Here is a 13,219-nt window from a genome sequence, read left to right on the forward strand (position 1 = left end):
GGACCTGTAACAACTTCAGACTCTCTTTTCATACTATCAACCCAGTTTGTAAGTAGTGTAAGGATCTATCCTTGGATCCCGCCTTTTCTTCTTTGCAACACCATCCGTTGATATGGGGTCAGCTTCCATATTTTTGCTGTCTTCAGCTCCCACCACAAACTCTGTACCGTTGCCAATGACTATTCCCCTCCCCTGCCACTGACTCAGGCTGAACCACTGTTTGCAAATTAAGCATCCTACTTGACCGAACTGAGCTATCGACCCTATATCCTCTCCATCACACTGATTGCCTGCCTCCACCCCTACCTCAGCCCATTTTCTACTGAAACCTTCATCCATGCTTTTTGTCACCTCCAAACCTGATTATTCCAATGCTCTCCTGGCCAGCCTCCCATATTCCACCCTTCATAAACTTTATAACTCAGCCAAAACTTTTCTGTCTGTATCCTATCCCACACTAAGTCCTACTTGCCCATCTCCCGTCCTCGCTGACTTATATTGGTTTCCAGTCCAATGCCTCCAATTTGAAATTCTCATCCTTATGTTGAAATCCCTTCATGGCCTCTCTCTCCCTTTCTTTGTAACCTCCTCCAGTCCAACCCCCCCCCCCCCCCCCCCAATACTCTCCGTTCTTCTGACTGGCCTTTTATGCATTCTCCCCCCCACCCTCCTCCTGATTTGCGGCCATGCCTTCAGCTGCCCAGGCCATACGTTCTGGAAATCCCTCTGTCTCTCCACCTTCTCCTCCTTTAAGACCCTTCTTAAAATCCAACTTTTTAACTAGGATTTTCATCACCTCTCCTAATATCTCCCTTCTTTGGCTTGGTGAAGCACCTTGCGAAGTTCTTTTATGGAAAAGATGCTCTATAAATGCAAGTTGTTGTTGTTATAAATTGTATGCCATCTGGTTCCCATTTTCTGGATTTTGTCTTTTTCATATGGTGATTTAATAAATGTCATTCTCTTCCCTCCTCCTCCCCACTTCCTCCCCAAAATGCTTGGAAAGCAAGTAGCTTGAATCTTTTGAATTGTGGATGTTGGAGATGTGTTAATTGTTGCTGTTCTTACTTAAATCTATCTTACTGCTCATGGTGTGGGTGTGCATTTCAGGGTAGATACATTTAGGTTTACATTGTGCCTTTCTTGTTATGTTTTGATGCCATGATTTTAATGCCTACTTTATTGATTCTGGACATGTATAGTACAAATTATGCGTTTTTTTTCCCATAAGGATTTCCATTTTTGGTTTATTATACTGCATACTATATCATCAGGTAAGGTTTTAGTATATCTGTGGCATATTATTACCAAGATGCAATTGACAGGGGAAATAGGTGAGAGGAAGTGGTGCCCTGCTGAGACATTAAATACCAGACAACCCAATAGGATAATCCAGTGTGCATAAAATCAACCAATGCGGATTCGTACAGATTAATTTGATTCCATAACTTATATAGAATTAAGATCTCAATAGTAAGGAACTTACAGCAGAGAGTAAACTTTATTCCCAAGAATATTTTCTCAAAGAAAATTGAAAATAACAGCTATCCACTGTAAAAAAAAAATGGATACCTTAAAGCTTCACTGAATAAAACAATGGACAATGTACTGATACTCATGAGGAATAGGTCATTGCAAGTCTTTGCAATATATCACTATAAACTAAATTAATGTATATATTATTCACTGTTTCAGGCTATAACTGATATTTCTCATTAGCAAATGGGCCAAATGGTCTAGTTCTGTGTTGTGAACTTTCATGGTTCTGTGGTTAACTGTAGAAAAATATCATCCTTCAATGTTTGACATACCACAGTTGGAATTGCCATCTATTTTCATAGGGCAAAAAAGTATACTACCACGTTGATAATCCAAGTACGGTTTAAAAATTGCTAATTTTATATGCAGACATTTCAAATTGTTATTTATTAAACAACATTTTGTTTGTTCAGCAGATAACAGGGACAACTGAAAGTGAAGAATCTCAGCCAACGTTTACCTCTAATCCAAAAAGTATTCTGTCCAATCTCTATGTAAATGGAAACCTGGAAGAACGTGTAGCAGTTGAGAACATCTCTGGTAATCCATGTTTATCATATACGAATGGGCATGACCTTGGAAAGCCGACCTACTTTTATGATCCGCATTGCGAAATGGATATTAGCAGAATCTATGGTAGATGTACACAATTTAGTGGAGGGTGCCATAATCCTGGGAATTATAGTGGCCCTGGAACAAACTACAATACAAACTTTGAGTGTGCAGAGTATCCCAACTGGAATAAAATTACATTGGGAAAGACTGCTTACAGCAACTCTTTTATAAGATATTCTCAAGCTTCTTCAGATCCTTGCAATGAAGCTGCCAGGCCCAAGAACTTCAGAGACCCAACACAGAATGCACAAACTGCAATAAACAACATGAACAAAACCATGTATCAGACCTCTAAGCCCAACCTGGATGAATATAGTGATTATTTATATGATGCTATGTTCCTGCAAAATCAGAACAGCACCTATGTTCCTGCTGCCATTTATCCAGTTTAGGGTCTCTCCAGATACAATCACCATTAACTGCTATAGAAAATGTGGAGGGCAGAAAGGTACCAATTCTACCCAATAATAACTGTTTTTGTAACCTGTTGATTCTTAACTAAAACATCCATGAACTGAAAGATATTCATCATTCCAACTGTATGTTTTTACATCAACTCTACCATAAAATATACTTAAATGCTGTTTCTTTTTTAAAAACAAAATAACTATCAAGTATGGGTTCAATCATGCTGAAATTTCTGCTCTAGATTTTACAGTAAATATTGGGTGAAATTATGTTAGTTTTATATGAAAGACTATTGAAAACTATATCTCAGATGAGTTTGAGAACTATGGTAGCATGTTTGCAGTGTATCAACAATTAAGTCAGAGTTTTTGCTAGTACACTGTACTTGACATCGTGCAGCATATTTTGTGATCCACATCATTAACACTGACAAATGTGTTCTGATCAAATTTCTATGAAATTTAGTACAGTATCACAAATATAATCCTCACTCCTTCAGTTCATTAATGTATATAAATTGTGATTATATCCTACACGTGAAAATAAATGGCTCACACATTTATCACTTCTACATGGGATGGATGGTGCAATGAATTAATGATAGTATAATGTTTCCTACTTTTCAGACAAGTTACCTTAGAATTAAACTAATTCTAATACATTAGTAGCTTGTTTTGTGCAGAAGGTAAAGTGCTAAATCAAGCCTTTGCATGGTTGATATTTAAGAAGCCAAAGAATTAAGAGTATATCTATCCCTATCTTAATGTTCTTAGTGTAGAAATCCAATAAAATATGGAAAATTGTACTTCCAGAATACATCTTGAAGGATGCCTTTTGAGGGAATTCTTCACTGGGGTCACAAATGCTCTTATCATTACTTCTGATCCATGTCATGTTTGAATTTACGAGTCCTTTTTGATTGCCAGAGACAGCAACAGTAGACAGACCATTCTCTTAAACTTTCTACCATAAGAGGGAGAGATATATATATATACACATCACTTTTTTAAAAAAATATTTGCATCTGTGCCTTTTTTTGATTACAACTATTCTTTTGTGTAGTTTTATTGCATTGCTTCATTTTGAATTTTACAATGTATTTTATGAAAATGTTATCAAATGTCAGTGTCAGCCTGAAAAGAGAGTTCATATAGTTAGTAATGCCATTAAAAATACCTACATGGATAAAGTTATACGTGTTGTGTTACCAGATGATCAAGTAAAGCTGTTTTAAAATATGTTCTAAAGTTCCTGATGAATTCAACTTTAGTTAGGACCATATAGAGTTCATATTAGTTTGCTTTTACATTTAGTTTGTTGCAACATGCTACTACTTATTCTAAATTAATGAAGATTCTTTTAATCAAAACCGTATAGTCCAAAATGTAATAATAGCTGTTGTTAGATGCTTATTAAATGGTATAAAGACAGCAATAAGACAACAAGCTCTTCTAGTGCCAGTTTGACCATTTACTGAGCCAATGCCACATTATTCATCAGAACCACAGGAACAATAATTCTGAAAAGCAGTGAATGGTACACTATTCTGGATTCAAATTGATCCCAAACTGATGGAGAGAAAAATTAAATCCCGTCATCCTCAAAAGGCCAAGAGTATTGGCAGTCTCAATCTAAACCCTAATGCAGCACAAAAATGTCACAATTTGGCATTAATTGGAAATCTTTCCAAGAAAAAACACTAGATTGCAGAAATAGTCAAAACTCACCTTTAAGGTGAGATGGTCAGTGCTGGTGGCTGAATCTGGAAGACTGATGCTGCTCCTGTATTAGAAGGAAACAAGGGTTTTCTTGATATCCGAATGCCTCAATGTTGGTGGGTAAGACTGTCAAGCTCAACGTATATAGGAGTTAAAGGTAAGTTTGACACTCTACCTACAGTGAACAGTCTGAATAAAGTTCTATATTAGTTTGATGCCAAAAGCTTAATGAGCTTTTCAGACCTGGAATACCTGGGCTTTCAGGATTTGTGCATGAAACTCTGCTTCAGAAGCTCATTTCCAATACACGAAGGGTTTATGACAAGTGAAGTCATGTAGTCCTGAAGGCTAATCATCCAGAATTTGCATTAAGGAATTTTGGAGAGGTCTGATATATTTTAATGACCTGGACTATTTAGGGCATAATTTCAAAGTTTGCAGATGACATGAAACTCAGAAATGTAGTAAACAGTAAGGAGGATAATAACAGACTTCAGAAGGACAGAGACAGTCTGATGAAATGGGCAGACACATGGCAGATGAAATTTAATGCTGAGAAGTGTGAAGTAATTCATTTTGGTAGGAAGAACGAGCTTAGGCAATATTAAACTAAATGGTACGATTTTAAAGGGGGTGCACGTACATAAGTCTTCGAAGGTGGCAGGACAAGTTGAGAAGGCTGTTAAAAAGGCTTACGGGATCCTTGGCTTTATAAATAAGCAAGGAAGTTACGCTAAACCACTGGTTAGGCCCCAACTGGAGTATTGTGTCCAATTCTGGCACCGCACTTTAGGAAGGATGTCAAAGTCTTAGAGAGGGTGCAGAGGAGATTTACTAGAATGTTACCAGGGATGAGGGACTTCAGTTATGTGGAGAGAGTTGAGAATCTGAGGTTGTTCTCCTTAGAGCAGAGGAGGTTAAGGGGAGATTTCATAGAGGTGTTCAAAATCACGAAGGGTTTTGATAGAGTAAATAAAGAAAAACCGTTTCCAGTGGCAGACAAATCTATGTCCTCTGGTTACCGACCTAAGATAATTGGCAAAAGAACCAGAGGCGACATGAGGAAACATTTTTTTACGTAGTGAATTATGATGATCTGGAATGCACTGTCTGAAAGGGTGGTGGAAGCAGATTCAATAGTAACTTTCAAAAGGGAATTGGATAAATACTTGAAAAGGAAAAATCTGCAGGGCTATAGAGAAAGGGCAGGGGAGTAGGAATAATTAAATAGCTCTTTTCAAGAGCCAGCACTGGCACGATGGGCTGAATGGCCTCCTTCTGTGCTGTAGCGTTCTATGATTCTAAGTGAGTCTTCACAATTCTCAAAGTTATGGCTGGCACAAAGGTAATGGAGGAGCAAGTCATATCCATCAGTAGTTGGAAAGGCCTTCAATTGCACTGACAACACTTGAGGATTGGTGTAAGCAAGGCCAAAACTTCAAAGTGACAACACTTGAAAAATGTAAGACAGAGCACAGAAATGCAATTGATAACAGAACTCTGTGCCTGTACTACTGAAAAATTCATAGTTTAAAACATGGCTCTGACAATAAACCTGAATAAAAATGAGAATTTAATTAAGAGAAAAAATCCCATGAATCCTTTTCCCCACAGAGGCGATGTTGATATTTTCAGTGCATAAATGGAAATCATGTAATCTACGTAAGTCTACCATGATGCAAAATTATTAAAGGTACTTTTGTTCCTGTGAACTGCCTCATTAGATTGACTTGGCCAATCCAAGCTGTTGGTATGTGGGGATTCAGCAAATGATGAAAGAATTCAGATATTGAACTGGTTGAAAAAAAACTGTAGATTGTCAAGTTTTTTGCACTGAATGCAAAATGCCACAAGCCTAGGAGATTAGGGTGATCGTTCAATAAAGAAACAGCAAAGTGAATTGGAAGAAAACATTTATTTACTTCATTATCCAAACATAATTTCAGTTTAAGTAAATAATAAAAAACATCTCTAAATCCATTAAAGCTTTGAAGTCAGAAGACATGAAGAGACAATGACTGTTTTCCTGCAAAGTCACAGATATGATGAATAATTCTATTTGTAGTAAAAATGAGACATTTCACCGAAGGTTACATTCTGGTAACCCAGTGCAAAAATTGACAGTAACAATATATTGTCGGTAAAATTGAAACAATGCCACCAATTATAACAGCCTCAAGATTTATAGTCTTACATTTAAACTGCCCAAGCCTAATTATAGACCTCTGAAATTTCTTTATGCATATCACTTAAAAACATCAATCTGTGACACAACATAATGAAACTTTGATTGAGATTTCAGACGTATTTTTCTTGCAATACTCCCAGCACTTTCTTTTAAATGCACTGATTCAGCGATATCCTATACAAACTCAGAAAACAACTTCCTCTTGTAGAGTTAACGTAATTCCACTCCATGCAAAAGGTAGAAGATAAAAGTGTTTTGCCATGAATCTAAACCTAAACTGACAGATTGGATCAAATTAAAGAGGAGTTTCAGCAAACGCTGTGAAGCTCTTCACACGAGCAAAGAACAAGGGTGTGTACATTTTATCGATGTCAAATGTGGTAACAGCAGTCTCACCAGTTGACCTAAAAAATGAAATTTAAAAATTAGACATATATTGCAAGTTCTGATGTAAAAGTAGAATGTCCTTATTATCCTGAAAATTAATGATGAAATTATTGCAGTGTGAAGACTGCTGAGGCAGGAAGCCTAAATGCTAGTGACTATTAAGACTTTGAAAAGATTTTAATAGCATTTCTGCTATTATTATCCATAACAGTCTTTATACCAATAGTTAACACAGATACACTAATAATTTCCCTCACTGCAGAGGCTTCACTCACTGTTTTCTGTTTTAATAGTTTTCACATTCCAATTTTCAAAAGACCTTCAATAAGGCATCACATAGTAGACTCATGACTGAGGTCAGAGCATGTGGAGTCAGGGGACAGGTAGCAGAATGGATAACAAGCTGGCTACAAAACAGAAAACAAAAAGCAGGGGTTAAGGGCATTTACTCAGACTGGCAAAAGGTGGGAAGTGGTGTTCCACCAGGATCGATGCTGGAACCACTGCTGTTCACCATTTACATAAAGGATTTGGACTCGGGAATCGGAAGTACAATTTCAAAATTTGCAGATGACACCAAATTGGGGGGGGGGAAGGTTATAGTTAATACTGAGAAAGACTGTGACAAAACACGAGACGACATTAATAAACTTGCAGAATGGACGTGTGATTGGCAAATGAATTTCAATATAGATAAGTGTGAGGTGGTGCATTTTGGTAGGAAGAGTAAGGGTAGACATAGAGAAGATGTTTCCACTTGTGGGGGAGACCAAAACTAGGGACCATAAGTATAAGATAGTCACTAATAAATCCAATAACGAATTCAGGAGAATTTTTTTTTATCCAGAGGGTGGTTAGAATGTGGAAATCACTACCACAGGAGTAGTTGAGGCAAAGAGCATAGATGCATTTAAGGAGCACCTAGATAAACACGAGGGAGAAAGGAATGGAAGGATATGTATATATATACATATATAGGGTTAGATGAAGTAGGGCGAGAGCAGGCTCGTGTGAAGCAGAAACACCGGCATGGACCAGTTGGGCCAAATGACCTGTTTCTATGCAATTCTAAGTAATGCTCTTAATGAGGTGGCCAATAAGTACTTAAGTCATTTGAATGGATATTTTGGACGAGCAGCTGATTCTTTTTTTTAAAACAAAAGACTGGGGGTTATATTGGATAACCCCCGAAACAGGGCACGGAGCTGGCCGTGCGCGACTAACCCGCGCCTGGTTGTTGCGATGCAGGCAGCGCATAACACTCGTGCTGCCTGGTGATTTACCTGATTGCTGCGTCCAGCCAACACTACCTGCGCTGTTGAGTAGCTGCTCACCAGCAGGGGGCCCAGATATCGTGAGTGGCTAGCACCACTTAAAGGCAACCTGCACCTCTTAAAGGGGAGGCGCACTGTGTCAGCAGGAAGTGGTGGAAGTCAATTGGGAAGTGAATCTGTGCTGCAATATAGTGAAGCAGGGTGATGATGGGACCTGTGGAATTTTTAATGAGCAACAACTGGGCTGCTCAACGTTTGCGGGACTCTGATATTTGCAAAATATAAGATAGGGGTCCGCACAGAGTCTGAATGGAGATCAGACATCGCACACGTAAAACACAGATGCAGATCCCATCCCTATGTTTACAAACTGATGAGTTATGTTAAAACATTGAATGAAGATTGCGCATTACTAAATCCCACATCCTCCAATCTGCACACCAGACCTCACCAAGGTTCTCTGATGATGCACTAGAGGCCTTGAGGCAAGAGGTGGATAGAAGGAGGGGCAAGAGGCCCTCCAGACATATGCTCAAGAGGCAGTGGGAGGCAGTAGGGGACGACGTCAATGCCAGAACCATAGCACTGTGAACATGGATACAGTGCAGGAAGAAGTTCAATGCTTTGAAATGAGTGGTCAAGGTGAGTGAGGACAACTGTCAAGTGGCATCTCCCACCAATTGCACCACTAACTGCATCCACTGCTCCATGCACTACACCCCCATCACCCACCTACCAACAAACTCTTTCAATCATTACTCAACTCTTCCAATCAGATGCTTCTTCTCACCCTCACACATTACCACTATTGCAAGACACACACCGACAGCTATTCAACCACGACAGCCACATCACCCAAACAGTGATGGAAGGGGTCGTCGACAGTGCTATCAAGCAGCACTTACTCACTAATAACCTGCTCATCGATGCTCAGTTTGGGTTCCGCCAGGACAACTCGGCTCCAGACCTCATTACAACCTTGGTCCAAACATGGACAAAAGAGCTGAATTCCAGAGATGAGGTGAGAGTGACTGCCCTTGACATTAAGGCAGCATTTGACCGATTGTGGCATCAAGGAGTCCAAGTAAAATTGAAGTCAATGGGAATCAGGGGGAAAACGCTCCAGTGGCTGGAGTCATACCGAGCACAAAGGAAGATGGTAGTGGTTGTTGGAGGCCAATCATCTCAACCCCAGGACATCGCTGCGAGAGTTCCTCAGGGCAGTGTCCCAGGCCCAACCATCTTCAGATGCTTCATCAATGACCTTCCCTCCATCATAAGGTCAGAAATGGGGATGTTTGCTGATGATTGATCAGTGTTCAGTTCCATTCGCAACCTCTCAGATAATGAAGCAGTCCGAGCCCGCATGCAGCAAAACCTGGACAACATCCAGGCTTGGGCTGACAAGTGGCAAGTAACATTCGCGACAGAAAAGTGCCAGGCAATGACCATCTCCAACAGAAAGTCTAACCACCTCCCTTTGACATTCAACGGCATTACCATCACCGAATCCCTCACCATCAACATCCTGGGGGTCACTATTGACCAGAAACTTAACTGGACCAGCTACATAAATACTGTGGCTACAAGAGCAGGTCAGAGGCTGGGTATTCTGCGGCGAGTGACTCACCTCCTGACTCCCCAAAGCCTTTCCACCATCTACAAGGCACAAGTTAAGAGTGTGATGGAATACTCTCCACTTGCCTGGATGAGTGCAGCTGCAACAGCACTCAGGGAGCTCGACACCATCCAGGACAAAGCAGCCTGCTTGATTGGCACCCCATCCACCGCCTTAAACATTCACTCCCTCCAACATTGTGGCTGCAGTGTGTACCATCTACAAGTTGCACTGTAGCAACTTGCCAAGGCTTCTTCGACAGCACCTCCTAAACCCGCAACCTCTACCACTTAGGAAGACAAGGGCAGCAGGCGTATGGGAACACCACCACCTGCACATTCCCCTCCAAGTCACACACCATCCTGACTTCGATTCATAGAATGGTTACACACGGAAGGCCATTGGGCCCATCGAGTCCGTGCCGGCTCTTCGCAAGAGCAATCCAGCTAGTCCCACTCCCCCGCCCTGCAAATTTTTTCCCTTCAAGTACTTATCCAATTCCCTTTTGAAAGCCACGATTGAATCTGTCTCCACCACCCCCTCGGGCAGTGCATTCCAGATCATAACCACTCGCTCTGTAAAATGTTTTTCCTCATGTCGCCTTTGGTTCTTTTGCCAATCACCTTAAATCTATGTCCTCTGGTTCTTGACCCTTCTGCCAATGGGAACAGTTTCTCTCTATCTACTCTGTCCAGACCCTTCGTGATTTTGAATACCTCTATCAAATCTCCTCTCAACCTTCTCTGCTCCAAGGAGAACCACCTCAGATTCTGAACTCTCTCCACATAACTGAAGTCCCTCATTGCTGGCACCATTCTAGTAAATCTCCCCAGCACCCTTTCTAAGGGCTTGACATCTTTCCTAAAGTGTGGTACCCAGAACTAGACACAATATTGCAGTTGAGGCCTAATCTGTGGTTTATAAAGATTTAGCATAACTTCCTTGCTTTTGTACTCTGTGCCTGTATTTATAAAGCCAAGGATCCCATATGCCTTTGAACAGCCTTCTCAACTTGCCCTGCCACCTTCGAAGACTTATGTACGCATACCCCCGAGTCTCTCTGTTCCTGCAATCCCTTTAAAATTGTACCATTTAGTTTAGTTTATATTGCCTAACCTCGTTCTTCCTACCAAAATGAATCACTTCACACTTCTCTGCGCTAAATTTCATCTGCCATGTCTCTGTCCATTTCATCAATCTGTCTATGTCCTCCTGAAGTCTGTTACTATCCTCCTTACCTAACTCCATATACCTGCCGTAGCCCCATATCCCTTCGTACCTTTGATTAACAAAAATCTATCAATCGCACATTTAAAATTAACAGTTGAGTTAGAATCAACTGCCGTTTGCAGAAAAGCATTCCGAACTTGTACCACCCTTTGCGTGTAGAAGCATTTCCTAACTTCACTCCTGCAAGTCCTGGCTCTAATTTTTAGGCTGTCTCCTAGTACTAGTATTCAAGTACAAGAGACCTCCACAGATACAAATGCATCAGCAGTCAGAAGCAATAATCCAGCACTGTAACTCCTGCATGATCCCTTTAAATAGCGCTGGTGGAGGGGGTCTTCACTGTTGTTTAAGACCTGTTCAGCTGTTGGCTGGAGCGTTGAGTTCCAAAATCGCTTGTGTCCCTTTAAATCAGCATTGCTCACTGATCTACCGCATATTCTCCCTACTTTACATGGTGCCAGCGTTTGTTATCTGCGTGAATGCCTTTACCAATATGGCGTCCGGCGCACGTCACGCTGGAAGTGTGCGCGCGCATTCCGGACGCCATTTTGGTCCTTAGGTGTCTGCATAGTGCCTTTCACAACGGGTGCTATGCGGCTCAATTTACAGTCCACTGATTGTGGTAACTGTAAGGCATGCAACAAATAATTTAGCAGTAACTATAAAGTACACAAGCTATAGTAAAGTAATAGTTTGTCATGCATTTTACTAAAAGGTAAACAAACACATTAAGGAACAGAACACCAACAGATTCTAAAGCATTTGTAATCATGTTCAGAGAAAATAATTAACTGGAATATTGTTCAAACTGTTCAATTATCTGGAATGTACAAATTAGTCAGCAAAATCTTGTATATAAAACCTTTTAAAGTCCATACTGTATCTATCTACTGTATAAAATACTATCTCAATCTAGTTTTCTTGAAAATTAAATTTGTAATCTGAGTGCTCTTGCACCAGAATTTGGAAGTGTACTTGTAGTTTTCAATCTCAGGGGGCAATCACACTGACCCTGCAGTTATATTACAAATGTAGCCTCAATCTGGAGTCAGGGCTTGACCTGACACTGAGGTGACGAGGAGAAAGGCTACCTGGAGGCTACCACTCAGCTTCATTTCAGTCAGTTTTATACCTGGCCATCTCATTTATAGTGCACAAGTTTAGTGTCTGTGCGAAGCTGCATCATCTTTACACCAACTCTGAACTTGTAACTCTGACATCAAGGCCCTGCTCACACCCAAGACCCCTTGGTCAAAGTCACAAGTGATATCCTCAGACTGTGACGACAATGGTGCATTTTCCATAAGTGTTAGCTGTAATAGAGAGTGGCTGAAGTTTGAACAAGTCTAGGAACTTAGTACTCCAGGTTATAACACTTTCAGGAGAGGTAGAGGAAAAAAAGGGAGTGTACAATGGCAGTGCTAACGGATTCTATCACAGTGCTAGAGCTTGAGAATGTCCTACGGGGATGCATTAAGACAGAATCCAAATGGATACAGTTAAGAAATAAGAAGGGAAATAGTGCATTGCTTGGTGTACATTACAGGCCACCAAACAGTGGAGCCAAAATAAAGATGGTGATCTGCAGTCACATTACAGGGATATGCAAGAAAAACAGGGCAATAATATTGGATGATTTAAACTATTCCACGATGAACTAGAATAAAAGTAATGCCTCTGGTCAAAATGGAGATTGCATCCATGACTACTTCCTAAATGTGTATATTTCTAGCCCAACAAGGAAAGAAGCATTGCTTGATATAGTTCTAGGAAATGAAGTGGGGCAAATAATTGATGAGAGTAAGAAAACAATTGGAAAATAGTAACCACAATAAAGTTAGGTTCAATGTACAAATAGAAAAGTATAACGAACAGTCAAAGACGCTGGACTGAAAAAGGTGAAGTTCAGAAAAATAAAAAGAAATCTGGCTCAAATTAACTGGGCAGATACGTTAGCAGTCAGATCAACAAATGAGCGATGCCAAATTTTCAAATAGAAGATGCGTGGAGTACAAAATAAATATATTCCTGATAGGAGAAAAGGGGGTGCATCAAAATATAGAGTTGAGTGGAAAAAGAGGAAAATTAAAACTAAACTGAACTTTAAAGGGGAAGCAAAGATAAAGTTAGGACTAAAAGTACTAAAAAGTAGTGCAGTTTTAGGTGCCCCCTTATAGAAAGCAAATTAAAGCCATAGAGAATGTACAGTGTAGATTCACCAGAATGGGAAACTATAGTTATA

At 40.2% G+C, this 13,219-nt stretch overlaps 2 protein-coding genes across 6 annotated transcripts in view; one reads left to right on the forward strand and one right to left on the reverse strand.

Moving 5' to 3' along the window:
- Positions 1-3,777, forward strand: part of LOC137321325 (chorion-specific transcription factor GCMa-like) — a 42,774-nt gene extending 38,997 nt beyond the window's left edge. For 2 of the 3 annotated variants that reach the window (XM_067983698.1, XM_067983699.1), the window contains exon 6: positions 1,953-3,777. In XM_067983698.1, the coding sequence (XP_067839799.1) occupies positions 1,953-2,546 (594 nt within the window). In that variant the 3' untranslated portion in view covers positions 2,547-3,777. The remainder of the gene's footprint in view (positions 1-1,952) is intronic. The other variant, XM_067983700.1, reaches the window with a different exon arrangement.
- A 2,403-nt stretch (positions 3,778-6,180) lies between these two features.
- fbxo9 (F-box protein 9) overlaps positions 6,181-13,219 on the reverse strand; it is a 124,644-nt gene continuing 117,605 nt past the window's right edge. For all 3 annotated transcript variants that reach the window (XM_067983997.1, XM_067983996.1, XM_067983998.1), the window contains exon 13: positions 6,181-6,872. In XM_067983997.1, coding sequence (XP_067840098.1) covers positions 6,764-6,872 — 109 coding nt within the window. In that variant the 3' untranslated portion in view covers positions 6,181-6,763. The remainder of the gene's footprint in view (positions 6,873-13,219) is intronic.

Source organism: Heptranchias perlo, chromosome 5 (genome assembly GCF_035084215.1).
Source record: "Heptranchias perlo isolate sHepPer1 chromosome 5, sHepPer1.hap1, whole genome shotgun sequence".
NCBI classification, from domain to species: Eukaryota; Metazoa; Chordata; class Chondrichthyes; order Hexanchiformes; family Hexanchidae; genus Heptranchias; species Heptranchias perlo.